General features: G+C 42.8%; 1 protein-coding gene across 13 annotated transcripts in view; it reads right to left on the bottom strand.

The window, feature by feature from the left end:
• The window catches only part of Atp8a1 (ATPase phospholipid transporting 8A1), a 242,556-nt gene that overhangs the window by 144,296 nt on the left and 85,408 nt on the right, over window positions 1-12,852 (bottom strand). For 7 of the 13 annotated variants that reach the window (XM_087582508.1, XM_087582503.1, XM_087582504.1 and 4 more), the window contains 2 exons: window positions 12,740-12,817; window positions 11,516-11,604 (listed from right to left, as the gene is read on the bottom strand). In XM_087582508.1, coding sequence (XP_087438634.1) covers window positions 11,516-11,604; window positions 12,740-12,817 — 167 coding nt within the window. 13 annotated transcript variants of the gene reach the window in all.

Raw genomic sequence — 12,852 nt, 5'->3', positions numbered from 1 at the left:
GACACTAACAGAGCTGACTGTGTAACAACAATTATTTCTGCAGAGCAAACTCCACTGAAGGGAAATCAAAGGTCACAGGGCAAGTTGAGGGGAAATCGAATTTATATGACGGAACTAATTCCTACCAAACAAGAAGATCCATGGACACAAAAGGACAAGGTCAGCATGACAACAGAGCGCCAGGCAAGAAGCCCAAACTCACAACGCACAGAGAAGGAAACGGCAGCCATCTCTGACCAGATATTCACTCTAGCTTCATCACAAGACAAAGGAAAGACGGACATCAATTTGACAAAAAACTTGTCAGCTCTGTGCTGTTCGAGTTGTGGAAGAAGAGTGAAGTGTGTGTCCTGGTGAAGTGGAAATTGATTCATCCAGTTTTTAAAAAGCAACCAGAGATAGGGTGTGGTGGAATCTGTGCTCTGGGGAGGTTGAGGCAGGAGGATTGTTAAGTTTAGACCAACCTAAGAAAAGTAATGGGTAAGAAACTAAAATCCTTTGATTCAGTAACATTTGTTCTAGAAAATAATGATTTACTTGGTACAAAATGTTGCCATGTATAAAACATTTTTTCCACAGTACATCCCAATGTCCAAATATTGTCACAGGGAAAAATCGGGTCTTTCCTCTGGGTTTTTAGCCTCATCAATAAAAGAATTGAGGAAACCTTGAGGCTCACAAGAAACCTCGAGGAAACTTTTACTAGCATCTAAAAGGCTGGGCAGCAAACTGTAGATCTCTCTAGCTTCCTGGAAGGATAATATGGAAAGGGTGGGAGGGAGCAAGCCACATGTTCTGCAGCGGCAATGAAGAAGCAGGCTGGGGGCAGCAAGCTGCAGCTTAGGAAAGAGTAAGAGGCCAGGGGAGGCAGAGGCAGCCCGATCTCTGAGTTGGAGGCTAGCCTGGTCTCCATGTGAGTTCCAGAACAGCCAAAAAACAAGAAAACAAACAAAATGATGACAACACACACACACACACACACACACACACACACACACACACACACACACACAGAGAGAGAGAGAGAGAGAGAGAGAGAGAGAGAGAGAGAGAGAGAGAGAGAGAGAGAGAGAGAAGGAATGAGAAGGATGAAAAAGACCAGAGAACCCAAGAAAGCGTGCCCTGCACATGCTTTGGCAAGTCTATACACAAATAGGGAGAGGAGAAGAAGAAATAGGAAAGTTATGCTTTTATGAGTCAGGCCTCAGCCAGGACGGCAGGCTTCACAGTTACAAACTCAACACAGTCTAGTGCACTAGTTATTCATGGGGTTGTGACCCCTTTAGAGGGCCGACAGCCCTTTCATGGGAGGTACGGGGGGGTACATATCGGATATCCTGAACATCAGATATTTACACTGTGACTATGACAGTGGGAAAATGACAGTTATGAATTATCAACAAAGATAATTTTATTGTTGGGGGGGGGGCACTGCAACGTGAGGAGCCGTATAAAGGGTTGCAGCGTTGCAAACATTGAGAGCACTGGTCTAGTCATCCTTCCCCAGGAAAAGTTGTACAGCAGGTTCCTCTGTAAGGCAGACTGTCTTCCAGATTCCTGCCTCTCTAGGAACAGGCCTGTGGCTAGCTGGTCACTCCTGGACCTCGCTCAACCTCCAGTTCCTGCTATTCCTTGTTGACTATAGTCCAGTCATTCTCCCATGACCACATATGTTCTTGATTCTCCCATGACCACATATGTTCCTGTCTCAGGTCCCTGGAGAGATGAGTTTTCTTCTTATATTCTAGAATTAGGTTTTGCTTAGTGCATAGCTTTGGGGATGGGGTAAAGTCTGAATCCAAGATTGATGTAGCCCTTGGGTGGTTGGTTCTCACAAGCAGGGAACCGCCCTGCAGGGGATGCTATAATGTGACCTCGGGCCTCGAGCTCCACAGTTTCTCCTCCTAAGCAGTAAGGAGTGGGCCTCGATGGGAAGCTCATGCCCCCTGCCCTTGGGCAGCCTCTACACATGCATTCTCATTCACTCTCTGGCTCTGTGCACTTCTTTCTTTCCATCCCTCAATTTCCTACTGGCATTTTTCACAAAGTGGCTCGCTTAGAGTCCGGAGTGTGATTTGGATCCTGCACCACTAGGTGGCAGGCCCTCCCTTCACGCCTCTGCTCTAGCCCAGCTTTCTCGGGTTCATAAACCTTTCCAAATGGAACAGACTTTGAAAGGAGACGTCTGGCATCTTTCCCTTTAAGTTGTCCCAAGGAAAGAAACCCATGGGGACCACAGGGCAAGAGCTCTCCAGTCACAGTGGGATTTACTGCTGGTACAGGTGATGCTGTCAGGCAAAACTGGACAGAAACACGGAAACACTGCTAATCGTTATCCCTAACCTGAGATCTGGATGGACTCTTGGCTTTTAAAGAGCAGTGATCTGACTGCTGGGGACAGAAAATCCTTCAGCTGAGGACATATTCTAAAGCTACAATAATAATTACCTGGTGGCAATTATCACAGAGACACAGAGTCCCAGCTCTGGGAGAACTCATCTTTCTATATCAAATGACTCAGCTTTAAAATGAGAAAACCTCAGTCCCAGGAGAAAGGTGTGTGCTTCTCTCGTTCATACTTCTATGACTCGTGTGGATTAAAACAACATGTTTATCTGTCTTGGAGTCTCTTCTGGTTTGGAGGCCGGGTGAACCTGAGCCTCTGACACATGCACCCCTGAGATGTTGTACAACAGTCTGGATAGCACTCACACAATGCGTCAGCCTGCAAACTCACAGCCTGCAAACTCACAGCCTGCCCTACGGCTAGCATGGAGAGGTTGGTTTCTTGATCCAGGCCACATCTCCCAGACAACCTGAGGTGGAGTGCCTTTGGCAGCAGGAGACAGTTTTCTGAGGCAATGGGCAGGGTAGTATAAAGCCTGTTTGGTCAGTATTCTCCTTGACTCAGGGGCTGACCCTTTCCCTAACCCAGGGGACCTGCTTCGGCAGCAGGGCTTTCTGGCCCCAGTAGTCAGAGTACTGTTTTTTTTTTGTTTTGTTTTGTTTTGTTTTGTTTTGTTTTGTTTTTTTTAAAAGAATCTGCACCTCCAGGTTTATAAAGGTCCTGTTCATTTGGAGTCCAAATTGCTTGCTGGTAGGTTTAATTTTTAGTCATGAGTTTGTTACTCAGAGTAGTTAAAGTCCAAGAATTTGAATGGGTGACTAAACGCTCTGTTTTGGCTAGATAATGGTTGGTTTGGATCAAAGTAATGAGACTCAGTTTCCTGGGTGACTTCAAGTATTTCTGAAGGCAATTACAAAAGAGGAGTTCTAAAATACTGTGTGAAAGTCTGCACTCCTGAATAAGAGCCCGCCGAGGGGAGGCTTTGAAGACTGACGCTAACACAGATGGGTTACGTCTCATTATTATAAGGGCACGTCTGGAAGAATGCTTCAGCCAGCCTACCTTCTACAGCAGAACAAACAAATGCCACTCGCTCCACACAGAATTATAAGGTAGGTGAAATGAGAAAATAACCAAGCAGAAAAGAGAAACTAGTTCAACCTGCAGATACTATAACTGTACAACAAACAAACAAACAACAAACAAACAAACAAAAAACATTAAATGACTGCAGGGCGGGCTCTAAGGCATCCCTTGGGAGAATCAGCTCACTGTCATTTACTTGAAAAACAATGAGAATATAACACATGACCATATCAGGTAGTTAAAAAGAATTATTCACTTAGATTTGCTTCAGAATAATTGGGGTAGAAAGGCACAGGAGAAGTTGGCCCAGAGCACAACCTGTTAACATAACCGGTGGGACATTTGCTGTGTTATTATTTCAACATTCCAACATTCCAAAATATGTTTTGTTTTTAAGAGAAAAGTGGTTACGAATATATGTGCTTTTTTTTTAGAGTAATCACATGAACCTTATAATTACATGGGTGTTTTCTCTCTAGTCCTTTCAATACCGATACTATCAACTTAGATAATGTTTTTAATAGACAGGACTTAGTCTCCAAGGCTCCGCGTTAGTTGATGGTTTTTGGCAACAAGAGGAAAACGATGCCAATTTCGGAGTTAGAAGCTATGCACTGGGAAGTCATAATCTATGCAAATCCTTTATATTAATATATTTTAGAGAATCTCAGCTATTGCATGCTCTTTAATGGCAAGGGTATATTTGAAAGGATCTTCAGAATGGACCAAATATAAATATATCATCCACACATGTGGGTTTTCTTGATATTTTTGTAGTGTGTGTCATTTCAAGCAGGACAATTAGACAGACTGCTATAAGCTTGCTACATGGTGTTCGGTCAACTTCACATTGCCAGACAAAGCTACCAAGTAGCCACTGAGGAGATGACTTCCACAGTTTCAGTTATAGAGTCTTCCATACTCTTTCCTCCTGGAGCAGCAACATAGAGACACTGTCAGACACACAGAGCACAGGGCTCCACCAAGGCCACGGTTGATCTTGGTTTCCTCAGCAACATAAAACCAGTTAGATGAGTCCAGGCAAAGGCCAGGCCTTTGATAGTATGGAGTCACGTTATGAGCTTCCAAGCTACGGTACCTCAACTCAGACAAATGGTAGATGTTTTATTTGCCCCTCCTTAACAATCTTAGCAATTTAACTGAAATAAAACCAGTTAGGAAAATATTATATAGGTGAATCGAGAAGTGCTTGAAACGCAAAGCTATCCATGCTCCAAAAGAAGCACAAGTCCTCAAGTCTACAGACGTGCGATGGCGCTCACACACCTTTCATAATCAGCCTGAGCCAGGGCTCTCTCTGGCTCTCTCCCATGTCTGCTGGCTATGTTCTTGGGGAGACAGGCTACTCTCTATAAAAATCTACGAACTTGAAAATGACCATGTCAGATATATGATGCAGACCGACAGCCACCAGTAACAGCTTTCTGGCTAGGGCTTGGTTAATCATCAAAATTTCCTACCGATTTAAGGACTATTGGTGGCCACAGTCTTCCACTGAGTCCACTCAGGCAGTTAGTGACTTATGTGAAGGACAGGTCAGGATCGGAACATTAATGGTCAGAATCCAAAGCTCACATGCATGGCCAGTCCACAGAACCCTACACAGAACCTCAGAAACCCTGTATAACTTCGCCTTTGCAAATGCACAGCGATAGACAGAGAACCCAAGTACATAAACAAATACCTTTCTCATAAAAGCGACAACTGTCTTTCCTGGTATACTTTAAGACTCAAAGGCAAAGTGAAAATACACAATTCATGAAAAAGCTGGTCTATTTCATTTGAACTTAGACTTTTCCCAAAAAGATACTTTCTGGAAAAAAAAAAAAAACGTATGAGCAAGATAAATGACTTCCCCTCCTTCCCACAGTGGTTATGGACATGAAGCAACCTATGCGCAGAGTCTAATGCTTTAAAGGACCTGGGTAAAAATAATGGGACACTTCGGAGAAAAACAGCAAGGCTAAGGAAAGGGAATCATGTCTCTTAGAGAGATGTGTGTCTCAACTCTATAGGTGTTAAAATGGGTAAAACGGTCCCATAGACAAGCAGCATATAAAAAGACACATAGGTGCTAAAAAAAAAAAGGCAGGCTGGGTTTATTCAGACCGCACCTGACTTCAGGTCAAAGGGCATCTGCAGTGAAAGCTTTGACTACAGACTCACGGGACCAGATGAGAAGGAATGCAGGCAAGGCTAAGTCAAGCCAAGATGAAATGCTTGTCTGATGGCTGTGTTCTTGGGGAGACTGCACGGAAGGGCCGAGTAGCTGTGTCAGGTGTCAGAATGGATGGCACTCTTTGTAATGGGCGCTGTTGGTGTACTGGTCACATGAGTCAAAGGGCTGCCTCCATTATCCTGGGTGTTAGGAGGCTTTCTGAAATCTCTAATCAAATCTCCCCATGGTGGCAGTAAACCCCAGGCAGGTTGAAAACTCATTGTGTAACCGGAATGCAGTGAAAACTGGAAATGTAAGTTAATTGCCAAGTTACCTGAGGCCCAGATAAATAGAAGAGCCTTGTTTTCAAAATCACTAGCTCTAAAGAAATTACCGTTTTTCAAATTTTATTTGCCACAAAATCATGACAAATCACACGAATAATAGATTACACTAAATTTCCCTAGATAAAAATGCAAATACACGGCTGAAAGGATTTCAATGTAAAACAAAACAAAAAAGCCCCAAGCTTCCCATAGTACTGAAATTAAACTTATAATATGCTATCTTTAATAAATCTAAAATGAATTATAGCACATTTACTGCTAATGTAGATAGTGCAGTTCTAGCACACACCGAAAGGTCTTCGTTTTATAGCTTCTGAAGAGACATAGAAGTAATGAAAAAGTTAAAGTAACGAAAGGAAATTTGTTCCACTTGGGCACAGACCAGCATTATCGGGTCCATGGCAGCAGTATCCTCACATTGCCAGAAGGGGGCAGTGCTGAGCTAAAACAGCCACAGGTTTTAATGGTGGCAACTGAGCGGTCAAGGAGTTTTTCCTGCCTAGGCACTCTGGAATTGATCCCAATAGCCCTATAGATAAGTAATATAAGACCCCAGCAACCTTTAAAGCTTTAGACTATGTTTACAAGGGGTTTCGATAGAAAACCAAGGATACTCTGAGTTTAATACCCACTCAACACCTGTGAAAAGGGCTCCCGAGAGACCGGGGAAGCCAGTTTACAAAGCAAACATCAGAAGCTTTCAAAGAGATCAGTGGAAGTACCACGGAGCTTACCATTCATCGGGCGAGCACCCATAATCCTCAGGTTCAGGGACATGGCTTCAGGAGGAGGGACAGAGAGAGAGAGAGGGAAAAATAATCACAGAAAGGCTGGAAACATAAAACCATGGATGAGGAAAGTGCTGAGAGGCGGGTTTCTAGAAAGTTAAGAAAATGAACGTTTAGTCGGATCTGGAAGAATGGCGGTTAGTGCAGGGAGTAGAACATGAGGATTTATGGTAACCAGGTGGATTTACAAAGGCAGCCCTTACCCCAGAACTGATCGAGGCATAGAAGTCAAAATTTAGTAATGAGTATGTTTAAATTTAGCTGTTTAAACATGTGCTACAAAGCCAGGAGGAAGTCCACCATTTACGTTTAAAACCATAACAACGTGTTTCAGGACACATACATGCTAGTCACCTGGGGCACAGTCACACAGAAAAATAAAATCTGCTGTATATTTTTCAGGAAGCTTTGACTGCCTTGGCTTCCTAGGAGGGGTAATGAAAGTAAAAGTTAATTGTATTTGTTTGAGTAAATGGAGCCATTGATATTCAAAATGATCCACCCAGCAAATCGTTTTTTAATCTTAAAAATAAAAGTTTCCATCAATACTTCAATTTTATTCATTAGCTCATGGAAGGATGGGGAAGGATCCCTTGGCATAGTTCATAGGACACTCAATGTACATGTCAGCGTAGACTCCCCTATTTCCCAATCCTTTTATTACATATGATAATTCAGTATTTTCATTTTCACTTAGACTCTTATACACAGGAAGAGTCTAAAATGCAGAGATCGTTTTTCCGTAAGTATAGAAAACTATTCAAAACTTAAAGAAGTCGTTAACATCCCGAATGAGTACCCACTCTTTTTTTTTCCCATCTCACACTTTTATTTATAAATTAGTTCTATAAGCACATCACTAAGCACGGAAAACATTCACAGCTTCGACCCTTTACACTAGAAAAATAAATTATTTTACCAGCTTCTCAGATCTGCCTCCTGCCTTCAGAGATTAAGGTGCTATATATAAATATTTTCAATTTGTTTTTACTCTTTACACAGAAAACTAACACTTTTTACCTAGATTGTAAATAGTATCTTAGGGAGCCAAATTAGAGTAACTGTACTTGTAGGAAATGAACTTCATACAATATAAAAGTCTTAAGAATTCTATAGTTTATGTAATTATATTATGACAAGTCTGTGACAATACACAGTATAAAACATGAAATATTTAGAGTTAGGTAAACAATTACATAAGTTAGGTAAAAATTACATACATTTTTTTCTAAATTTTAAAATTTTCTGTGTGTGAATATTTTGCCCAGAATTATGTTTATGCACACACTATGGGCAAGGAGGCCGTGGCCCATAGAGGCCAGGAGAGGGCACTGGGTCTCTCAAAGCTGGAATTACATACATACCCGCTCTTTTAACCTTATCACAACAAGGTCTTCTACCTCCAACACTCAAGTTTCCTCCAGGGAGAAACAGCAGTCACAGAAAAAAGGGGTCCCCGAAGCTCACTACTCTTTTGTCAAAGGCTTCTGTTTACTGTTCAAGAGGAAGGACTCACCCTGACCATCTGAGGCTAGATTCCTACAAAAGGGGCTGGCCTGTGTCAATGCACTGTGGAAATGGGCTGCAGCCCCAGGGACAATCACGTATGATGACCCTAAAGATTTGGGTCCAAGCTCCTGGACCGGACTGTCCCCAGGAGAGCTGGTAACTGTCCAAGCAATGAACAAATGTCCAAGCCCAGAAGGCCCTGCTACCTTGCATTGGTATTGGGTCCCTGCTCACAGTTTCACACTAGCACTGGACCTAAGGCTTCCTAAGTCCTCAGGCTTCACAGCCTTGGAGACAAGGGCTACAGTGCCTTCCCCTGAGTCTGGTGCAGCCCTGGCAGAAGCTTAGTACCACTCAGAGGGTGGTAGCCAGCAGGTGACTTGTTGCCTGAGTGCCCATGATTGCAGCCATCTGGCTGCTGGCCCAGTGACAAGACATGGCAGTGTGGTCCTGTCTTCCCCCAGAGTTCACTTAGATTCATTCTCAGATCTGGGTTCAAGGGTCTCGTGTCTGGAACTGTCCCTTGACCTTACTCATTACTTCACACCATCTGAGGCTCACACTGAGGCTTGCCTCGTATTAGGACTACTGTTATATTATAATTAATTAATATCTATTAACCCCAGTTAGACCGTGAACCCTGGGTGGGAACCATGCAAGCTCTGCTTGATTATAAGGTTTCTACTACCTAACCAAGAGCGACCTGCAGAAGGAGGCAGGTCGACATTTTTGTTGTAAGTAAATGAAAGGTCATGGTTGGCCACCAGACACATGTACTGGCTATAATACAGTCCTTGGGGCTAGTTGTATGGTAACTGTGAAGATTTTCCTGGGAGTCTCTCTTCAGGTTTGTAGGATTAGCTGATCTCCCACCAAACACACGTTCGTAAACATACAATGTCGATGCCATGTAAATCATAGACATACTGCAGTCAGTACGGACACAGCTTGTTTTGAAGAATTGTCATTCGTTTACCCTAGTCAAATGTCTGGTCCCATGAAATAAAAATAGAATAACAATAACAGAAAGAGTCATTCAGGTTGCTTAATAGACTGGCTTTCTGCCCCAGAGTCAGCGGAGACTGAACTGCTGACTTTTTTTAGCCCCAGACTAAATGGCTGACATAAAGGATATAAGGAAAATGCTTCAAACCTTCATGGCATTGAGAACTCCAGCCAGTGAACGGAGTTCTCCTACTGCAGATATGCATTGTTGTGATAAACACAGGCATTATTTCCACAGTGTGTGCAACCTGTTACACCCGGACTCTCCTGAAGGCTTAATAATGTAATTTCTAGTTTGTAATTTCAAGATGAGTAGACAAGTGTAATGTTATTTATATTTAATTACAACTTTCCTGGATGGTGATCTAAGGGGAAAAAACCCAATAATTTTAAACAGAGGCATCCCTACAACAAGATTGATTTCTGTGAAATCGTCACTGCTGACAACTGGGTATAAATCTTTGAATGTCTTTGTCTGTCAGGAAACTCAAAAAGGAAAAGTTTGAGGGCAAAGCGTAAGTGAAATGAATGAGACTTTATTAAAATTAAGTTCTGAATGAAGGAAGCATTGGTGTTAAACATTCTATCCCTACAAAATCGCCGGATACAGAAAACCAGAAAACTAGAACTGCGCTATCAGGACCTTAGAGATTGTCTGGCTTTCCTCTCTATTGGGCTCTGCAGAGCTAAGAACATCTGAAAAGGAACTGTTTAAGGTGACATGAGGAAATCTAAGACTATATTTGTAAACGAAACCTGCCCTGTAAACTACTGACAAACTGTAGTCAGTAGGGACACGGCTTGTTTTTAAGAAACTTCTTTTGCTTACACTAACCAAAGGTCTCCTCCCAGGAAATAAAAATAACAATAACAGTAACAAAAAGCCATTTGGGTTTGCTTAATAGACTGTAGATGAGGTAGAATTCATACCTTATCCCTTCGCTTCATTCTTAAGGAACAGTCACAAAGACATCCATCTCATTGACTGTCTAACTGCGGGACAGGCATTCCTCAAACCCACCCTGTCCTCACACACTTGTGCTTTAAGGAGTTATCAACAGACGAGGAAGAGTTCTGCTTCCGCACATATGGCCAGGGATGATTAAGACCCTGCTTTTAGCATAAAAGCCCATAAAAAGCAACCTTTCCTATCTCCGGGCTAAGCACGTGTAGAGTGTGTAAGCGCTGGAAGTCAGAGAACCTGTGATTCTCCTACTCCAGGAACAATTCTGGGGCGATTGGGAGGGAGCAATTTTGTCTAAGAAGAGGCTTCAGATAAAGAAACAAAACAACAAAACAAAATCCCCAAACAAACAAACCCAGCAAACTAGAAAGTCAGTCTCTTAAATCTTTACAGTGTGGGAAAGCCATCCAATCCGCTGTATGTACAGGTTAAAGTCATTTTGAACCAAACTCTCTCCTGCCCTAAAGAACAAACATTGTCCTCCATCCCTGTTTGCAGACACTGCATGTAGGAATAATGATAAATTTAGTTAAAGATATTTCCAACATTTTATGCTCCTTTCCCCCTGACTTACTGCTTAGAGGGAAAGTATGAATGAACTACTGGGTATACGATGGACTGGCCTAAAGCATGCATGATAGATACTTAGGCATCTACTTCCCTCATTGAGGCAGAGAGAAATGCAAAACTTGTTGCTAAGGCTCATGCCACTCGGAAGGAGGGTGTCTGAATGGTTTAGGTGTGCGTACCTATAAGGAGAAAGAAACCAAATGGATGCCACACCCAATCTGTTCTCCAGATTAAAGATGTCCTTGTCCCTCCCTCCCTTCATCCCACCCCCAGAATCTTACATTGTTCTGTGACTGCAAAAAGGAGATGTGACAAAAGAGTCGGGGGTTGGAGGTTGGAGCGGTTGTCATCAAAGCCATGGCAGTGTTGCTTAACTTAGGACCCGACTGAGGCCTCCTCCTGCGCGTCTTCCCACATCTATGCTGTACCCTAACCTCAGGGCACAGCGAAGGGAAATGGCTTGTCCTTATCACCAGGCCCAGATGGAGACCTTCCCTAGTCCTAAACCCTGGGAGACCCATCAGTCAGGAAATCTGCTATCACCATCCAAGGAAAGCAAGAACAGCTATAAAATAGACAATACATCCATCCTGTGTAAAAAGAGCCACTTGTCAGATTAAAAGACAAAACCCAAGCCCTCCTTACACAAGAATTTCCCACTATTCCAATCGGACAGAGTCAAATGTGTACTTCACATACCAAGATAAGGGAAATGCTCACCCGTAAGCCACGCCCGCGATGGTGCACTTCTTGAACTGCATCACATTGCACGTCAGGGTCCCGGTTTTGTCGGAAAATATGTATTTAACCTACAAACAAGTTTTAAATCCTCATTAGTATTTCAAGGCCTTTAAATGTCTATCTCGGGCCTGCACATATCAAGCAAGTGCTGTACCTATGAGCTAGCTCCATCCTGCTCAGGAAAACTTTTATAGAGGAAAGAAAATGTACTTAAATTACACTTTCCTTAAAAGCCGACTTTGTCCTACTGTGGTGTATATATTAGTGTGGATTAGAAAAACTAGAGTCATGGAAAACCCTCCTTCAGGATATTCTGAATTTCCTCGGAAAGTTTCACTACCGTTTTCAGACAGACACAGTACGAGGGACTCGCCTGTGTTACATTTCTCAACGTAACAAGCAATGCTAGGTGGGCAATAGCTTGTGCAGCTCACTTCAGACACCATCTAAATCACCATCTAAACAGCATAGTCTGTCCTGAATGCGATTTAAACAGCATTCAAATAGAGTTGGAAAGTGGTGGGAGAGAAAGCAAAAATCCCTCATCAGCTAGCATTTATGGATGGATTACACATATGTAGTCACATGTCACCCAAGGATGCGTTAGTTAATGAAGGATGAACATATGATATGGAAACCATAAAACTGTACTGCTTGTCTAGTGAGGTCATAGCCGTTAGCATGGAGAAGTGCATTTTATGATGTTTACATTAACGATGACGTCACCTGACAGTCCTCAGCTATAGCCTGGTTAAGTGATGGGAGGCTCTATGTATTATATTAATGAAGTATCCGTTATAGATCTTATTTCTATTTAACGCTATGACTAATCCAAGTCCCCTATTGGACTAGATTTGTACAATATGAATTTTTCCCTCCTTCTGGATGAAAGTTATGAGCAATTCTGGTGCTATGCCTATAACTCAAAGGCAGGCAATATGTAACAGCTAACTAGGCTACCTGCTAAGAAGCATACCTAGGCTTGCGTAGTATCCCACCTTGACAGAAAACCCTGCCTTACTGTTGGGAAACTCCACTATTAAATATGAACACTGTGCGCCCGCCATACATCAACAAACGTATTTACGTGCATTACTCAAACAATGAAAGATGAGGAGATGCTGCTTCATCTCAAGTCACCACCTGAGGCGGAAATGACACCAAGTCTCACGGCTGATTGAACATGTGTCAGTAAGAGTTTACCTGGCCAAGTTCCTCATTTAGATTAGAAGTCCGAGCCATTGCTGCAGTGTCCGTGGGCTCATAGTGCATGTCGAGATCCTACAAGTAAGCAAGCGACATCATTGAGTACAAGG

This window comes from Rattus norvegicus, chromosome 14 (assembly GCF_021556685.1).
Source record: "Rattus norvegicus strain SHRSP/BbbUtx chromosome 14, alternate assembly SHRSP_T2T, whole genome shotgun sequence".
Taxonomy (NCBI): domain Eukaryota; kingdom Metazoa; phylum Chordata; class Mammalia; order Rodentia; family Muridae; genus Rattus; species Rattus norvegicus.
This window is presented reverse-complemented; position numbering and strand designations above follow the sequence as displayed.